We start from the raw sequence: 19,448 nt of genomic DNA on the forward strand, positions 1-19,448 counted from the left end.
AAAGTTATTCCAGGACCTGCTGTCCCCTTTTAGCCTCATTCTACAAATAAGAAAACCAAAGCTCAGAGGTAAGAAGAGAACAAAGGACTCAATTTTGGAGAATATTCCTTTTTAGGAGTGTTAGGGAAAGAGAAGTAAATGAAAAGAGGCCATCCTATCTAATAAAAGAGTAATATGCAAATTGACCATCACTCCAACGCACAAGATGGCCGCCCCCATGTGGTCAAAGATGGCTGCCCCAATGTGGACACAAGATGGCCGCCACAAGATGGCCAGCAGGGGAGGGCAGTTGGGGGTGATCAAGCCTGCAGGGGAGGGCAGTTAGGGGTGACCAGGCCAGCAGAGGAGGGAAGTTGGGGGCAATCGGGCCTGCAGGGAAGGGCAGTTGGGGGGGGACCCAAACCTGCAGAGGAGAGCAGTTGGGGGAGACCCAGGCCTGCAGGGGAGAGCAATTGGGGGGGACCAGGCCAGCAGGGGAGGGCAGTTGGGGGGTACCAGGCCAGCGGGGGGGGGGCAGTTAGGGGTGAGCAGGCCTGCAGGGGAGGGCAGTTAGGGGCAATCAGGCTGGCAGAGGAGCAGTTAGGCATCAATCTGGCTGGCAGGGGAGTGGTTAGGGGGTGATCAGGCTTGCAGGCAGAAGCGGTTAGGGGCAATCAGGAAGGCAGGCAGGTGAGCAGTTAGAAGCCAGCAGTCCTGGATTGTGAGAGGGATGTCCGACTGCCCGTTTAGGCCCGATCCTACCAGGATCGGGCCTAAACGGGCAGTCGGACATCCCTCGAGGGGTCCCAGATTGGAGACGGTGCAGGCTGGGCTGAGGGACACGCCCCCCCGTGCACGAATTTCATGCACCAGGCCTCTAGTAGAGATATAAGTACTATAGGATGCCAGGAAAACCCGGCCTAGAAAGACAGCAGTCTATACTGCCTTTACTGTCTCACTGCAAACCAGTTTAGCCCTTCAGTAGTCTACTAAGAAAGTCTTGCTAAATCTCAGATAATCATTTTACTCAATCTGACAGACTCTCTTCGGTGCTTATTCAAATGAGTGTAGCACTTGCTTCTATTGACCTCACTCCCACAGACGCTGCCTTCCCCTCGGCTCCACAGAACTGCACTCTGCTTCCCTCCCATCCCTCTGGTTGCTCGTCTCAGGAGCTTCTTCCTTAAATGCTGTGAACTCTTCTCATCCTCATGCTCTCTCTGAGTAAGCTCACTGACCACTCCGTCCTCGGTTCCTCGGCTATCCACCTGCTAACAACTCCCAGACATCTGTGGTCAAGATCGCTCCCCTGCGCTGAAGACTTCAAACAGCATGTCTTCAATGGTACTCGTCGCATTCTTCCTCAAACCTACTTCCCATGTTCCCTAAGTCAGTGAATGGCACCAATTGTCCCAGCAAATCATCTCACCCCACCTCTTCCCTCTCCAATCCAATCAACCACCAAATTCTTTTACTTCTACCTCTTCACTATCCCTCAAATATCATACTTCACTCCATTGCCACTGCTACTTTGCTAATTCAGATCATATCACCCCTCCCCTGGATTATTAAAATAATCATCAAACTAGTCTCCTTTCCTCTGATTCCTGCCTCTCCCACTCTGGACTGTAAACTTGTTGAGGGTAAGGACTGTATCTGACTTATCACTGTATTCTAGTATTTGTCAAGATATCCAGAACCTGATAGGCGATACATGAGTATCTGTTGAATGAACAGATGAAAATAATGATGCCCTGGTCAGTGTGACTCAGTTGGCTGGAGTGTCATTCCATGCACCAAAGGGTGGCAGGTTCAATTCCCAGTCAGCCCAGGTTGCATGTTAGATCCCCAGTAGGGGCATGTTCAGGACGCAACCAATCAATGTTTCTCTTTCTCTCTCTCTCTCTCTCTCTCTCTCTCTCTCTCTCTCTCTCTCTCTCTCTCTCCCCCCCCCCTTCTTCCCTCCATCCCTCCCTCTCTCCCTTCCGAAAATAAAAAATAAGCTAAAAATGAGATGCAGTAGATGGAGAGGTATGATTGATGAGAAAATGAGTTCATAGTTTAGAATATCTTGATTTTAGAAAACTACAAAACTATCTCTCAAAAAGATAAACTTATCAGCCTAAATATGAGACCCAAAAGAAGTATACTTACAAGCTGAAAGATACATGCATTCAAAGCTAACTTTAATAATACTGTAATAAATATATTTTATGTGAAAAAAATTAGAAGTGTCAAGATGAAAGTATTTGTTTAAATCCAATTACCTGGCAAATGTTAAAACAGCCTTCTTGTAGATATAAGTAAAATGTTCCTTATACTCCCAGATCTTCTACTAACTTCCTACCCACAGCTAATCCTTTGTGTCTCACCTTCAAGTGACACCAGGGGAAAAGGCAAAGGAGTAAGAAGAATAAATTTTTAAGGAATAGTCACAACTGGACAAGAAAAGAAACACTTATGATATAAAGCTCTATCATCAAGCTGTGAAAAATGTTTAATTTTTAAGGTGAGATACGACTATCTGGATCTAAATTTAACATCCAGGAGACCTTGAATTAGTTATTTGGCTGGAAAACCCATGTCTGCAGCCAAGAGACTGCCTTACTTGGTCACGAAACAAAGACACAGACACGGGAGAAAATCAGTTCTGTTCTGCTACTTCTCTGCTGAGACCCTAGTACGAGGGGGTCTGCATTTCCACACTGACAGACCAAGGCAATAACCACAATATCTATTTCCCTGCTGCTATTATGCTCTGAACGATGGGAAACTACTGAAATCAGATCTGAACTTTTATACAAGAAATTAAAAGAAACTGATCATCTGCCCAACCAGCATAGCTCAATGGTTGAACATCAAACTATGAACCAGGAGGTCATGGTTCGATTCTCGGTCAGGGCACATGCTCGGGTTCCGGGCTCGATCCCCAGTAGGGGGCGTGCAGGAGGCAGTCAATCAATGATTCTCATCATTGATGTTTCTATCTTTCTCTCCCTCTCTCTTCCTCTCTGAAATCAATAAAAAATATATTTAAAAAAAAATAAAAGTAGGAAAATAGAAGAAACTGATGATCAAATATTTCATACCAAAATGGTCTTAGTGTTAAATGCCTACATCTCACATAAACATTTTCCTAATAAGCATGGCTAAGCTAGTATTTTTCATTTCAAACAAGACATCTTTAAGGTTATCTAATGCCTTCTATTAAGGGGTAGAAATAAATTCCGCCACTTATTAATAACAATCTTCATGTGAAAAGAAGTTACTATTTGAGAAGTGCAGACTAACTCTCCATCTGCACTATGAAAAAAACAGGAAAAAAACTATTAGCAGCATAGACTGAAACACAGTAAAAATAAAGGAAGACTAAATTGGGTCCTGGCTCCAGTCATTTCCTTCCTCTGTCCCTTCCGTGCTGGCCAAATCAGCCTCTCCTGAATTCCGGAGGGGTGACTGCAAATGAATTTCCCATTCTAACGTGTAGCAAATTAATGACTACACAATAAACCCAGGCACCCTTTCTTTTAACTAAAGTTTCAGTATCATTCTTTCATCAGCCTTGCGATAATCCCTGCAATAAAAGGCATTGGGAAAACTGGACAACCACATGCAAAAGACTGAAACTTGACCATTATTCTTACACCATACACAAAATCAACTCAAAATGAATTAAAGACTTGAATATAAGAGCTGGAACCATAAAATCTTAGAAGAAAAATAGGGGTAATCTACTTGATATCAGTTTTGGCAACAATATTTTGGATTTGACAACAAAAGCAAAAGTAACAAAAGAAAAAACAAATGAGTGGGACTATATCAAATTAAAAAGCTTTGCAGAGCAAAAGAAACACATCAACAAAATGAAAAGCAACCTATGGAATGTGAGAACATATTTGCAAATCATATATCCGGTAAGAGGTTAATAATCCAATATATAAAAAAACTAACACAAATAAAAAAAAAAAAAAAAACACAATCCAATTTTTAAGAAAACAGAGGAACTGAAATAGACGTTTTTCCAAAGAAGACATACAAATGGCCAAAGGTAAATGAGAACATGGCCAACATACTAATCATCAGAGAAATACAAATTAAAATCACAATGAGATATCACCTCACACATTAGAATGGCTATCATCAAAGCCAAGAAACAAGGAGGATACCTTGTGCACTGTTAGGTAGAAATGTAAACCGGTGCAACCAATGTGAAAAATAGTATGGAGCTTCCTCAAAAAAGTAAAAACAGAACTATTAAATGATCTAGTAATCCCACTTCTGGTGTACATCCAAAGGCAATAACAACAGGATCTCAAAAGAGTTATCTGCCCTCCCATGTTCACTGCTTACAATAGCCAAAATAAGAAAACAATCTATGTGTCCATCAACAGAGGAATGGGTAACGAACATGTGGCGTATCTATATATAAAAGCCTAATATGCAAAGTGTCTCCTCGGGTATTCGACCAACTGGGAGTTCAATCGCTCGCTATAATGTGTGCTGACCACCAGAGGCAGCACAGAACAAAGGCAGGCTCCGGCCGGTGACCCAGCCGCAACTAGGGACCTACCCGTGCACAAATTTCATGCACTGGGTCTCTAGAACTGTATATAATGTAATATGATTCAGCCATGAGAAAGAACAATGTGCTACTGTTTATGACCATGAGGGCATTATGCTTAAGTAAAATAGGTCAGAGAAAGACAAACACTATATATCCCTTAGATGTGGAATCTGAAAAAAAAAAAAAAAAGAAGAAGAATGGTGGTTGCCAGGGACTAGGGGAGTGAAGAAAATGGGGAGGTGGTGGACAGAGAGTACCAACTTCCAACTCTATGATGAATAAGTTCTGGAGATATAATGAATAGCATAGTGGTTGGTTATAGTTAGTAATACTGTATTATATACTTAAAGTTGCTAAGAGAGATCTTAAATATTATCACCACAGAAAAGAAATGGTAATCATGTGATGTAATGCAGGTGTTAGCTAATCCTATGGTGGTAATCATTTTGCAATATGTAAGGGTATCAAGTTAATACACTGTATACCTTAAACTTTCACAATGTTATATGTCAATTATATGTCAATAAAGGGTGGTGGGGGAGAGGCTTTTCTCCATTCCAAAAATAGTATTTCCTCATATGCAACATTAGAAAAATTATCCATAAACCCACTTCTTAGAGATAACAAAAGTTAAGAATTTAGGGGAATATTCTTATTACTTAGTTGTATATTAGTTTTAGTACAAGAATGTACAAGGTTTCTTGGGGAATCATGTAGGAATCTAAGTCATCTATTGATTCTCAGGTGAACTAATTAATAATTAAGATCCATTTACTCTGTGGCTGCTGATCAGACTTCTTAACACGTCCAGCTACTCCAGCTATCTTGGAGAGGCCTGCCATTGATCGCATTGGGGGGTGTGGGTGGGAGAATGAATATATCAGTGCAGATTGTACCCTTGTCCAGAGGAAAAACTAAATCGAGCCCAGGAAATGAGTCAGGAATGTCATTTTTACATGAGCCAGGAAGCAAACTTACATGGTGGAAAGAAACAACTTCTACTCTTAATTCCACTGCCACCAAGCTTTGTGAGCTGTCAAATTATTTCAGCGTTCACATTTCCCTGGGTAAATCTGGGATTAATAATAATGCCCCTACCTGTGATGAGGCCAGGAGTGAGGCTCACTCAGCTGAGACACCAGATGGCAGACTGCTTTGCAAAGCATAAATGCTACAAAACTGCAAACTCTGTGATGTCTGTGATGTTATAAAGAGTGTTTGCAAACTCGCGCATACGTAAAATTAATCTCAACCATATATTCCTGTGGGCCCTGCACCCAAAAATCCCAATTCAACCATCCCTCCCCACAGGGTTGCATTTCTAATTCTCAAGTGACTTTGGTGGGGCTGATCCTTAGACCCCCCGACACAGTAAGCAGTGCTGAGGTTTTTTAAAAAATCAACAGAGTCCTCTCATTAAAAATTATCTTATTTGCATATTTTACTCATTTATTTACTCATTAAATTTCTTGGGCATTTAATATGTGCCCATTCCTAAATCAGGCTGCAAATTTCATTTGACACAAGTGAGTGTTTGTGTGTTTCCACAATGAAAACGGTACAGTGTCAGTTTGAGCTCAGACTACCTTTTGTATTATGACACCAACAAGTACACAAAATGAATGACAAGACCTAAGGCAGCTCCCACTATCTGCCAAATACAGAAGTGGGCTTCGATGCAGCATGAAGGCTGACACGCAAATAATGGTATCAATAGTAACCCATGCAATAGATTTTATCTATTGTTCCCTTAACTGGTTCAATCTCTAATTTGAACCTGCTGTCGTATGTAAAACAAGAGAAATCAAAAGCAGGTTTCTTTTTTTTCACTCTGACAAATATAAAACAAAGATTGAAGAAATGTAATATTGAGTGCTGGCCAGGTGGCTCAGTTGGTTGGAGCATTGTCCCATGCACCAAAAGGTTTTGGGGTCGATTCCCAATCAGGACACATACCTACCTAGGTTGTGGGTTTGATCCCCGGATTGATGTTTCTCTCACACATCAATGTTTCTCTTTCTCTCTCTCCCTTCCCCACCTTTCCTCTCTCTCTCTCTCTCTAAAAAAAATAAAATCAATTAATTAAATAAATAAATAAACAAACAAACAAACAAACATACATAACCTCAGGTGAGCTTTTTTTAAAAACGGAGGAAATGTAGCAGGACCACCATCTTCCAGTAATTCGCCAAAATGCCTAACACCAAGGGAGAGAGGAGAGGCACCCACCGTATGTTCCGTAGGCCTTTTCGAAAACATGAAGTTGTTCCTTTGGCCACACACATGCGAATCTACAAGAAAGGTGGCATTGTGGGCATCAAAGGAATGAATGGGCACTGTTGGAAAAGAAATGCCCTACAATGTTACCACGGCAAAACTGGAAGAGTCTCCAGTGTCACCCAGCATGTGGTGGGCACTGTTATGAACAAACAAGTTAAGGGCAAGCTTCTTGCCAAGAGAATTAGTGTACAGATGGAGCATATAAAGCACTCTAAGAGCTGAGATACAATCAGAAATGGCCCAAGAGAAATTACCTGGGTTCCACTGAAGCATCTGTCTGCTCTACCCAGGGAAGCTCACTTTGTGCGAACCAATGGAGAGGAGCCTGAGCTGCTGGGACCCTTCCCCATGCGTCAATGGCAGGATAAGTGTTTAAGAAAAGACCTGTACTGATAAAAATGTTTCTCTAAACTGAGTATAAGTGTGGAATCCCTTCCCCAAAAAAATAATTAAAGGAAACGTTGTATCCTAAATAAATAAAATAAATGTAATATTAAGACCTCTGGCCCATTTAGCCAAGCCCCCTTCCTCTAAATTCTATAACCAAAGGGCAATATACAGTCAGAAGGACAGCTGTGCAACTTCACATTTACAAAAGAGCTATAGACATTACTGCCTTTACTAACTCACCTGACATATTATGAGGTCATCATCCATTAATTTATGTAGACCTATTAGAGAGTACATAGATTTGGGATCAGTACTACCTTCCATGATAATGAATTGTATATTTTAGTTAACAACTGGTGCAATAAGTCCCATATGTAAAGAATTAAATCCTCCCATTTGTTCTAAAAATATTTCAGTAAAGCTGCAGGGGGTATAGTCTAGCTGAGGGACAGTGAAATTTCTTCTATATGTCTCTGGTTCATTCTATTCATATCCTTCAGTATTTAATAGTTGGGTGCATTTAAAGCATGTTCTCACTGATACCTGTAATCAAAACTAGAGATTTAATCAAATGGAATCATAATCACTGAAGGCAAATTTACTTGCTTCTTGCTTGCTTTGATTCAAATTAACTACTCATCGAAATCACAACAAGGCCCTTCCTGATTCTAAGTTATGTCCAGGTATGACATGCAGTGCTTGGGAATGGCTACCAGAAGTCCCAGAGACAAGTGTTTGACCTGGCTTCAAAGCTGCTCTTAAATGACTTTTCTGTAAAATAAAATGACCAAGTCTACAAAATCCTACATTTCAGATATTTAGAAGAAGAGTAACTAATAGAGACAGAGAAGATGAAAAAATGCTACATATTTGAAAAAGAAACAAATGCCCAACTCTAGCCATATCTCTAAAGAAATCATGAAAAAATATCTCACTTATTTCTTTTCATAAACACTATATTTGTACTACAAAACTAACATTGGTGCCTGTTTCTTTAGACTTTCTCATAGATGAAACCACTTTGTAAGCCTCCCCTTTGTAAGTATACCCTTCTGAGTTCTGAATTCTGAACTTTAAAATATTTTTTTCAATTTTTAGAGCAAAAATGTCTTTCCACAGATCTACAGTCTTCTTACACTGAAAAACCAGGGAAAAAAATAAAAATAAAAACAGGAAATGAGGCAAATAACAACCCTGACAACCCTGGGGGGGGGGGGGGCGCAGGAAACATGACTATAAAGTAGATGATTCAGTATTAGAATTACTCAGCACTCACTTAGCTAACACTGACAATCAATTACATGACAGACATACAGGAGGCAGAAATAAAAGGAGTCCACACAGTCCATTGCAATACAATGTCATAAGTGCTATATCTGTTTAAAAGTAATGCAGCCATTCCTTAATATTCCAGATGTATCAAAAATATTAAGAATGTACTAAAAGAAAGTTTTTATAATCTAAGAGTGAGGAAGTCCAAAGTTTGAACAAAACCTAGAAGACATAAAAGAAAACATTGAGAAATATAGCTTCATAAAAATAAAAAAATTTTTAATGGTCAGACATCATAAAGTCAAAAGGAAAACTGGGGGAAAACTGCAATACAAATACCTAAGAACTAATTGTCTTAATATAGAGAGAGTTCCTACAAATCAATAAAAAGACTGATGTACTAGAAAAACGGCTAGTTCACTGGTAGGTGAAATCAGATAAATGGAGCTCAATAATCACTAGTTTATTATTATTAAAAAAAAAAAAAAAAACCTACCCAGACCAGCTGAAGCCCCTATGGTTATATGCTCTCATAGCATACTTTGTTTCTCCTTTATAATACATAAAACAATTTGTACTAATAAACTTATCTCAGAGTTCACTAATTAATGCCTTTTCTCCCCTTCTAGACTTTAAACTCAATAAGGGCAGAGACCTTATGTTTGATACAATTTTTGATCCATGGCAGATAGATATACAATCTATGTGAAAGTCATTCTTTCATGCAACAAATATTTATTATGGGTCAGGTGGGCTACATTCTGGAGACATGGTGCTGAACAAGGCAAACTACTTCTCTCTTCTCTTGAAGCTTCCATTCTAGGAGCAGTCAGAAAATAATCATAAAAAGTAATGTAATGCTCTGCAAACAGATATTACATTTTCCATACTAATACCCCCAATAGGCTTTTTCTTTTTTATTATTATTTTTATTATTATTCATTTTCTTAATAATAAAAATTTATTCTTTTTATTTTTTTATTATTAATTTTTAATCCTCACCTGAGGATATGTTTATTGATTTGAGAGAGAGAGAGAGAGAGAGAGAGAGAGAAAGGGAGAGAGAAACATTGATGTGATAGAGAAACATCGACTGGTTGCCTCTCATAAGCACCCAAATGGGGATCAAACCCACAACCTGGATATGTGCCCTGACCAGGAATCAAGCCTGCAACCTTTTGGTGCACAGGACAACACTCTAACCAACTGAGCCACCCAGCCAGGGCACATTTCATTTTTCATGACTTCTTCTGATTAAAATAGCTTGAGTAATAGTTCAAATTAATTCTTGAATAAGGAATTTATTTCCCCTATAACTTAACAGCTGCAAAATAGAGTAGAAAATAAAACATACAATCTCATTATCTAAACACAACTATTTTTAACGTTAAAGTATATTCCTCCCTATATTTTCCATGAACCTTCCTTCAATATGACAGTGAGCACAGAACTTGCAACGTTCTCTACTTTTTTATCAGACAAAATCTTCCTTCATTCATAAGAGAGATCAAGGAACACTGCAAAATGGTTTCCTTCTGAAAAGGAAAAAGATTTCTCGGGCAGCCATGGCTCCAACTCTTTCAACCCTTTTTGCCTTCTTCAAGACCAACAGTTTTGCCAAAGTGGAACAGGCCTCCAACACTTCCCCCTGCAATGAATTTTGTCTTGCCGTTTAAACAGGACCATTTTCAAATAGATGATGTAGTAGCCTCACACATGCCAATCATTCTTTTCCCACATTCTTTTCTCTTTCCTATACTTGACAAGATATGGCACCTTTGAGGAGATTTTATTTCTTCTGTGTTTTCTTCATGCTTTCTTATTAGAGACCTTCTTCTAGCTTCTTTAAAACAAAAATGATGTGAAAATGCTCATGAGCTAGATTTGGGGAAAGAATCAATGATTAGGCAGCAGGAGTTGGAGACCTGAAATTGAAGACACTGCCTGCCTTTCTGAGGACATGATGGGTAGCTGGTGGTCCTGGGAGACTGGCAAAGCACATGTTCCCCTAATGTTTATCAAGATGGCAATAATAGTAGTTGAGTATTTTCCTTTAATAGTAAGTAGAGGTTTATAGACACTAGATAGATTATGAATGACAAAATATTTCTCCTATAAAGAGACAGCAGATATTTTGGGAATTTTAGTTTAGATAACTTGGGGGTCAAAAATAAAATAAAATAATAAGTAGATCATTGAAGTGATTTTTTTTTTAAAAACTGGCTGTGAAAGTATACGGGCTCTGCAGGAAGTGAAAAAAAGACAGAATTCTAGCTTGGTTCCTTCTACTTTTCTAGCAAAGTAGCACGCAACATTAATTCTCTACATAAAAACAAATGAAAACAAGCCTGCAGCTTCGCAACCAGAATATATTTAATAGGATGATATTAAACAATGAAACTTTTAGAAAAAGTTACAGAAATGGTATCTTGCCTCAGAGTAGCATTTATATGCTAATGATTTCTAATAGTCTTTTTTTTTCCCCACTTGGGAGGGAGAAAATATGCATGCTGGAGAAGAAAGGATCATGGTTCTTTTTGGCTATGCTTCAATTTTCCATAAACAGATTCTTATACCTTTGGCTTAGAGTCCTTGAATGTAATGGAAAAAAAAAAAAATTATGCAAAATATTGTGACTTTACTGCTCTCTAAATGCCACTAACTAACACCTCCCAATAAAAGTCGATGAACACAAAGTACCATGCAAGCTTCAAGGGATAATCTGACACTATCCTTTCTCAAATTCTAAACCTCTAAGAAGCAGCAATGCAAATCATCACTTTTCAATGACGTTTCCAAGGTAATTCTTTTTTTTTAAATTTTATTTTATTGTTTAAAGTATTACATATAGTAGTACATATATCTCCTTTTTTTCCCCCATAGACCTTCCCCAGCCTCCCCTACCCCGTCACATACCCTCATCCCACCTCCCCAGTGTCTTGTGTCCATTGGTTGTGCTTATATGCATGTATACAAGTCCTTTGGTTGATCTCTTCCCACCCACCCCCGCCCCCGCCACCCCGCCAACACTCCCCAGCCTTCCCGCTGTAATTTGACAGTCCAAGGTAATTCTCGAGACGTTATAAAGCATTTGATAGCTCATAGACAAGCTCAAAATCATCAGTCATTGGGAGTGCCAGCCCAAGAATTTAATTTTGATCTTCAAAAAGTGGTTCACTATCAGAGGGAAAGGAAGTAGGGTTGGGGAGGAGGTAGTACAGGGTAAAGGAGTCAAATGTGGCGAAGGAAGGAGATTTGACTTTGGGTGGTAAATACAATGCAAAATATAGATGATGTGTTACAGAACTGAACACGTGAGTCCAGCTGCACGGCTCAGTGGTTGAGCACCAACCTGTGAACCAGGAGGTCACAGTTCAATACCCGGTCAGGGCACATGCCCAGTTTATGGGTTCGATCCCCATTGTGGGGTGTGCAGGAGACAGCCGATCAATGATTCTCTTTCATCATTGATATTTCTATCTCTTTCTCTATCCCTTCTTCTCTGAAATCAACAAAAATACATTTTTTAAAAGAACTGAACACTTGAAACCTATATCATTTTATCAACCAATGTCATCCCAATAAATTGAATTTACTTTTTTTAAGTTGTTCACCCCAACTTGGCTTTCATATTGGCTTTCTCTGTACTATTTTATCCCAAAAATTTTGGGCCCAAAATTTTGTACATTTTATAAAATGAGATCATATTTTAGATAGCTTGGTTGTTCACTTGCTACTGTCCAGTATATCCTGCCTACATAAGCCCTTAAAATATTGACAAAAACAAAACTTAGAGAAGGGAAAAAACCTCTTGCTGACTCATTCCTCATAGAGAAACATTTATTATCTCCAGAGCAGTATGCTGAATTTCCACCTCTACTGCTGCAATTTCCACTCGTGAATTCTGCAAGGGGCTTAGGGAACAGAAGAGGAAGAGGTCAAAATCCTTTGAAAGACACATTGCTTTTAAGGGCACTGTAATGAGATCTGCAGCAAAGTTATTGATCCGTGCCCTTTCGTTTTATTTCCAATATATACTACAGTCATGTTATTTCCCTATGAAAGTTCAGCGTATTCATCTAGGGACTTGTAGCAACAGGGCATAGAGAGCCGGAATTCTGGAGTGTTCATTAATAAGGAGGCAAAAGGTCATCAAGGAAATCCAGGCACCAGGCAACAAAGAAAAATTCAATTCAGAACCAGTCCCAGCATCTTTGGGTCACACTGTGAGTGATCAAAGAACATGAAGTTGAGGAAAGAAACAAGAATAAATAAATGTGTGTATTAATATACACCAATACAGTTACTGGCACTCCCTACTAAAGTCTAACTATATCTCCTCCTCTAATGCCAGCAACCCTATGAAGCAGGTGTTATTCTCCTTAGTCAGGTCTGCTCAACTCCCAAACCCATGCTCATCACATGTGCTCTGAAATATTCTATGGCAGGGGAGGGGTGAAGGACAGTTTCTTCAACAACGGTACTTTTGAATGAAGTTTACAAGGGAATTAATGTTGAAATTTTAAAATATAATTAAAATTAATGTTATTTAGATACATAAAAGAATATAAAAATGAAAACAGCATACATTGTTTTTCCAAAAAAATTTAAAGTAAGTCTGGGGAATTCTATACTAAGTGCAGTATTATTATTTCCCTTAAAATTTATCTTCTTTAAAGAAAAAAATGTAAGCCCTAACATTTGTTAGTAATAAGAGATAGAAACAAACAGCAGAATTTCCTTAACAGCATGTCAACAAGATTCTGATGCCTTCCCAGAAACTCACATTATTTGAACTCAGAAGACATGCCTTGCTGTATCCTGTGCTCTCAGATGAAACTGTAGTTTCCCCCCATGCAAATCCCTGCCTTGTCCATGTCTGGTGTATGTGGAGAGTTTGGGGTAAAAGCAGAGGAGAAGGAGAACAGAGTGGATCCTGGATTTTCTAGGAAAGCCTCCGTTTCAAAGCTCTGGTCCCACCATCAGATGGCATTAGTCTGCTGTGCCCTAGACTCTGGTTTGACAGACGTGCTCTCTCAGTGCCTGACAGTCAAGACAGAGTTTGGATCAGAGCCCAGTTTCAGTTTTCCCCTTATGAAACAAGAAGTATGAAATACAAATCCAATTAGTTGTTTTCAATAGATACAATAATTCCTGTGACTGATTTGCCTACTGACAAATATACACATATTAGAGGGCAAAACATAGGACAAGAAGGACCATGGCCTTGCATTCAACTCCAAGATCAGTCACTTGCTCTGTGACCTTGACTAATTACTTAATTTTTGGGCCCATTTCCCTAACTGTAAATTATGGCTAATAAGTAGTTCATAAAGCTGTAGTGATACTTAATGACATAATATATACAAATTGCCTTGAATTCTGCTTAATACTTAGTAAATATCCAATAATTGCTATATTTTTTCATTTGCCTCTGAACAAAATGCTTTGAAACTTCGCAACTATGTCAAAAGCCAGCTGGAAAAAAAAAAGAAAAAGAAAAAGAAAGCCAGCTGAATTATACCTATTCAAGCTGTTTTCTCCAATTGAGTTTGTATGAACTATAGTATCCCAAGTTCAAGAAATAACATCAAAAGAAGATAATTACTTACCTCCCACCCTAGAAAAGGTATAATAGCTATCAAACACACGAACTCCACCCCATCTACCTTGGTTGGTTGTCCGCAGTGAGGTTCTCTCCCCTCTGATAGCTACTGTCCGCCACCTGGGTTGTAGACCTCTTCACAATCTGTTGGAGCTCCTGCTCCAAGCGTTCTTTGATGGCCTTAACTGTCTCCGGGATCTTCTTCAGTTTGGCAAGCCCCTTGATGAGGATGCCCATAAAAAGGGTGCTGTTCTCCTCTGGATCCAAGTCCACATCTTCCTTGATGTCCTGTAGGTTTGTCTCCCTCACTGTAAAAAAAAATAAACACAGGTTCCATCACAAAGTTCAAAAACACAATGGGCCTGACACATGGATTCACTGCTTTGATTGCTCCCTTAAAGAATCAGAGAAGCTCTGGCTGGTGTGGCTCAGTTGGTTGAGCATTGTCCCATGCACTGAAAGGTTGCCACTTCCTTTCCCAGTCAAGGCATATGCCCAGGTTTCAGACTGGATCCCCAGTAGGGGATGTGCAGTAGGCAGCCAATGGAAGTTTTGCTCTCACATTGATGTTTCTCTCTCTCTCTCTCTCTCTCTCTCTCTCTCTCTCTCTCTCTCTCTCTCTCCCCTTCCTCTCTCTCTAAAAATCAATTTAAAATATTTTTAAAAGATAGAGATTTTTCAATTATATTTGTAATTAAATTATATTAACATAGTAAGAATCACACAAAACAGTACATTCCTCAATCCATCCCAATTGGTTAGTAATAAGAGATAGAAACAATTAACAGCAAGAAAGCAAATCTCCATGGGAAGTTTCCATAGACTACCACTTCCAGAATGAGTCAGTCAGTTTGTGACATTTATTAAGCATTCACTGTTTATAAAATGTCACATTTGGCATGAGAATTCTAAAGAGACACACCATAGTTTCAAATTCCTATTTATTAGTTTGAAGAGATAAGTAGCTTGATATAAAGACATTTATAAATACATGAAGAAGAGGTAAGTAAGATTAAATTATAACAAATTATAAAAGAGATGAATAAAGTAAAGGAAAAATAATGCATGCAAGTGAGACAAAACTTTGAGGGTATGTCTAGCATAAGATTATTATCTACTGAAGACTGCTTTGCTAATACATGTAGATTTTCTGAGAACTAACTATATATGTCAGTAGTCTCTCTAGATCTTTAGACTACAGCTTTCATCCAAGCTACCTGGTTTTGAAATGGAAGAAACATCTGGCACAGTGTTCTTAACCCTGTGAGAACTTGGGAAGCAGGTGGGACTGGAATCTGAGATTTGTTATCTGCTGAAATCTATAGGCCCTTCCTTCCCTCAAGCGAATACACATATACACAAAGCGTCTCCTATGATTTCAGAGCCAGCACTATTGCCAAAAGAAAAAAGAAGCACATGTTGAAAACTTCTGGCCTAAAAATAATTCTCTAATTTTACAAGTGGCTGGATTAGGACAGACAAAGCAAAAGTGAAGACAAACTTAAATATGGACCCTAATAAAGTTTCCCCATCCTCCCCTGTCCTCCACTCCTCAAAACAACTGGATCATTTTTAAAATAGGTGCTATTCTGAAAGATGCATACATTCTTCTTTAGCAGATTCAAGCTCAACTACACAACAAGTGCAGTCTGGGCTGTTCGGCACTACTAGAATGCACTGAAACCTGTTACTTCATTCCCTAAATGAAAATACTCAGTATATGGAGTAAGTCCTTGTAACCACTAAATACATTTCCTAAAACCTCTACTCCAGATGACAAGTAGGCTATTCTCCTCAGTCCCGTGTCTTGCTCCTAATTCATAAAATGCACATAAATATAAACCAAAGGTATTTAATGATATAATTACTTATACAACCTTAATCTAAAGTAAGTCCTCTGCATATTTATCCCTGATGCTGTTGTCTTACTTAGATTCAACAGACCCCTAAAATCCATAAAGAGAGAGAAGAACATAAATAACCAAATGCATGTGGTTTTCCTCACAGAATAGAGGGCATCTGATGATATGGTATTTAAATTTAAGTTTTTTAATACTAGTAAAATGGAAGTAGAACCAAGAAGCTGTAAGCCTCTAAAGATCACATGCCAATCAATTCTGAAGGCAAATCAAAAAAGTCATTGATATTTCCAAAAGTGACATTTCAAGAATACACATTTTAGTCGCAGGTTTTGTTTTATACACAAAGAGCTAGACACCTCAGGCCGCAAAATTATTCCATCCTTCAAGACCAACCTCAAAAGCAAAAAGAGAAAAGTATTTAGCAGCCAAGGGACTATCTAAATTCAACCTGTTAGAGGGGGAAATGAAGCAAAAAGATAAGCAGAACTTCAGGCAGAAAAAATGTAATAGAAATTTAGCTGAGACAAAATGATCTTCATAAAAGAGGATCTATAAGTAACAAAAGGACCATGCAAAGGGCCACCTGAAAATTACAGCCACATTCCGCAAGAGTGATTGGTGATGAGATAAATGTAGTCTAAGTCAATAAGGGCCTACATTACGTGGCATATAGCTACTTACATGCACATTAATATAATAGATAGCCTATTAAAAATAACAAATAAGCAAGGTATGAATATTAAAATGCCACCGCCCCAAATGGCACATTTGTTTAGAATCTTATCTATCTGCTTGTCTCCTGAAATCTCCTAGAGCATAAACATGGAACAGATCCAATATTAATTAATTTATAGTATCTATTTCACTTACATCAGCTGAAAATTAAAAGGCAATTTAAAAGGATAATATAATCAACCATGAAGACTAGTCTAATAATCACAAAAACCCTGTGATGTCAGATAGAGTTATTGGTACTTTATGAAAAAGCCTTGTACAAAATAATTTAGCTGAAATTCAGTAAGGACTCACAGCACAACTAGAACAAAATGTACATATTTCTAAACTACCACACCCCCAAATCATTCCCTTGTATCTATATTGCTGTAATATGCACTCAATGTGTGGGTTTTAGAACACTTTAAAAAACAGAAACACCTTACTCCCTTTTCCAATTTCTTATCTGCGATATTTTTGCTTTGAGTGTCTTAAGTGAGGATTTCTTGAACCTGGTTTTAAAGACTTTCACTGGTAGAACAGTGCTAAATAATAAAAGACTCTCATGTCCTTTAAACAATTATTTCTACTAAAATCCTACTGGCCCCAATTGTTTTTTATTAGACAGGCAGGCATGCATATACATCCTCTACATCCATATATCCATATCTAAGTGGGTGTAAATGATGTCACTAGCTGAGCTTAAGCATGGAATCCTAAAGGACGTTACCTAAGACACTTCGGGACTCGTGGAATATTTAACTAGATGATATCTACAGTCCTTTCAAGCTCTACAATTCCATGATTCTACTAACTACAGTGTAAATCTATGTATCTCTGATCACTAAGCCTATAGCTGAGTAGGTATACCTATATTATAAATAACCCATTTAAAAAGAGATAAACAAGGTGAATGATCCATTTTTGCAGTAAATATTTTATAAAAGAAAACTACTACTTTGTTTCCCAGTAAGTACAGAAAGCAATCTAGACCAGTCCGTGGCTGTTTTCTTTTCATAATATGCTTGGAAAGAAAAGACTGGTAACATACGCCATATGTCATCAAATTGCAGGAGGTCAGGGCTCTGGTAAAACACTAATTTTTATTGAATATGCTATATTCATTTATCATTTATATTTATACACTAGAAGCCCGATGCACAAATTTATGCACAGTTGGAGTCCCTCGGCCTGGCCAGCAATTGGGGCCAATAGGGTCCGTCTCGCACAGTCCATATTGGGAAGATCACAGCCGGCCAGCGAGGGGGGGCGGGTAGGAGGGGGGACCGTGGGAGGTTGGCTGGCTGGGGAGAAGGGGCCGATCAGGGCTGGCCGGCGCGGGACAGGGACTGCGGGAGGTTGGCCAGCCGCCAAGGTTGGCTGTGGGAGTGTACTGACCACCAGGGGGCAGCTCCTGCGTAGAGTGTCTGCCCCCTGGTGGTCAGTGCACGTCATAGTGACTTGTCATTCGGTCGTTTAGGCTTTTATATATAGAGATGTTAAATAAGGTATAAGAGATAATGGTAATATTTACTATAGAAATTCCTGGTAGATGTCATTCCTTATATTATGCACAGTACCTAAATTATATAACACATACATTTTTTACCTACATAATTTACATGTATTCAAGAACATTATATAATGTCTGCCACTACTGAACAGAATTCAATATAAAAAGGAGCCTTCAAAAAATCACCAAGCCTAATTAGACCACTAAAGCATCAGGATTACATACCCACCATGCTGCCCCCACAGATGGGAACCTGGTCTCAGAATACTGACAATATTCTCAAGCAGGAAATAATAAGAAAGTTACCACTAATAAAAAAATATTTCTTCTGCTTCTGCTCAAAATGTCATTACAACTTCATACTTTATATATCCAATCTACTTTAAAAAAAAACACCACTACTATATATAAAATATAAATTTAAAAAAAATTTTAAATAGTCTGCCTCTAAATTGAGAGTAATATCTCTGTAGACAAAAAATGCACACAATGAGTGCAGCCACAGTGCATGTCCAATGAGCTCGGGGTAGAGAAGCAGGCAGAGACCTATGCTGCACTGACTGGCCAGGGCTGTAAATCCTCCCAGGGCTGTAAGCACAGAACCAGATCAAGCTCTAGACCTAGACTGGTAGGTTGCTGGACTCACCAATCCTTATCCTCCAATCATGTCCCAGTGGAAGCCCGTGGTCAACTACATATCTTAAATATCTTTCTTTTCACCATGAAAAATTACTTCTAACACCTTTTATTCTACGTAATACACCCACTGGGGCAGACTCAGAGAGCAAGATCTGATGCACTGGTTGCCACTGGAGTACAGAATCTTGATTAGGGTCTTTCAAATGTTAACTAACTACCCTGAGCGTGGATTCCTGATTAAAGTACTTCAAAAATGTTAACCAAGGACCCCGAGGGCACAGATTAAATTAAAGAAAACTACAGACAATATAATGTCCCACTCCTGAAAGGAGGCTGCCAAAAGCTACTGCAAACTGCTACCAGGAGCTGTCATTCACCTGAGCGGGGAGTGTTCTCAGCCTGGGCACAGGGACGGCTTCAATTCTGAGGTGGAGCTGAACCCCCCATGGCCCTGACTTTTGAAAGCACAGTGAATGTGCACTGGTCATTCCATGAGTAAAGGTGGACTAAGGGTTTAAAGATGGCTTATTTGACTCAGGGAAGGTTAATAGCAAACCTTTTATTAGGATAAAAACAAATAAGACTATCTGTTTAATTAGTTTCCCTTGAGACAAAGCTCATCATCCCATT

The 19,448-nt window shown here is 38.9% G+C and overlaps 1 protein-coding gene across 3 annotated transcripts in view; it reads right to left on the minus strand.

Annotated features, from left to right (window-relative positions):
• EXOC4 (exocyst complex component 4) overlaps positions 1-19,448 on the minus strand; it is a 731,450-nt gene that overhangs the window by 630,962 nt on the left and 81,040 nt on the right. For all 3 annotated transcript variants that reach the window (XM_079786328.1, XM_079786329.1, XM_079786330.1), the window contains exon 6: positions 14,155-14,398. In XM_079786328.1, the coding sequence (XP_079642454.1) occupies positions 14,155-14,398 (244 nt within the window). The remainder of the gene's footprint in view (positions 1-14,154; positions 14,399-19,448) is intronic.

Source organism: Cnephaeus nilssonii, assembly GCF_951640355.1.
Source record: "Cnephaeus nilssonii genome assembly, chromosome: 12".
NCBI lineage: Eukaryota > Metazoa > Chordata > Mammalia > Chiroptera > Vespertilionidae > Cnephaeus > Cnephaeus nilssonii.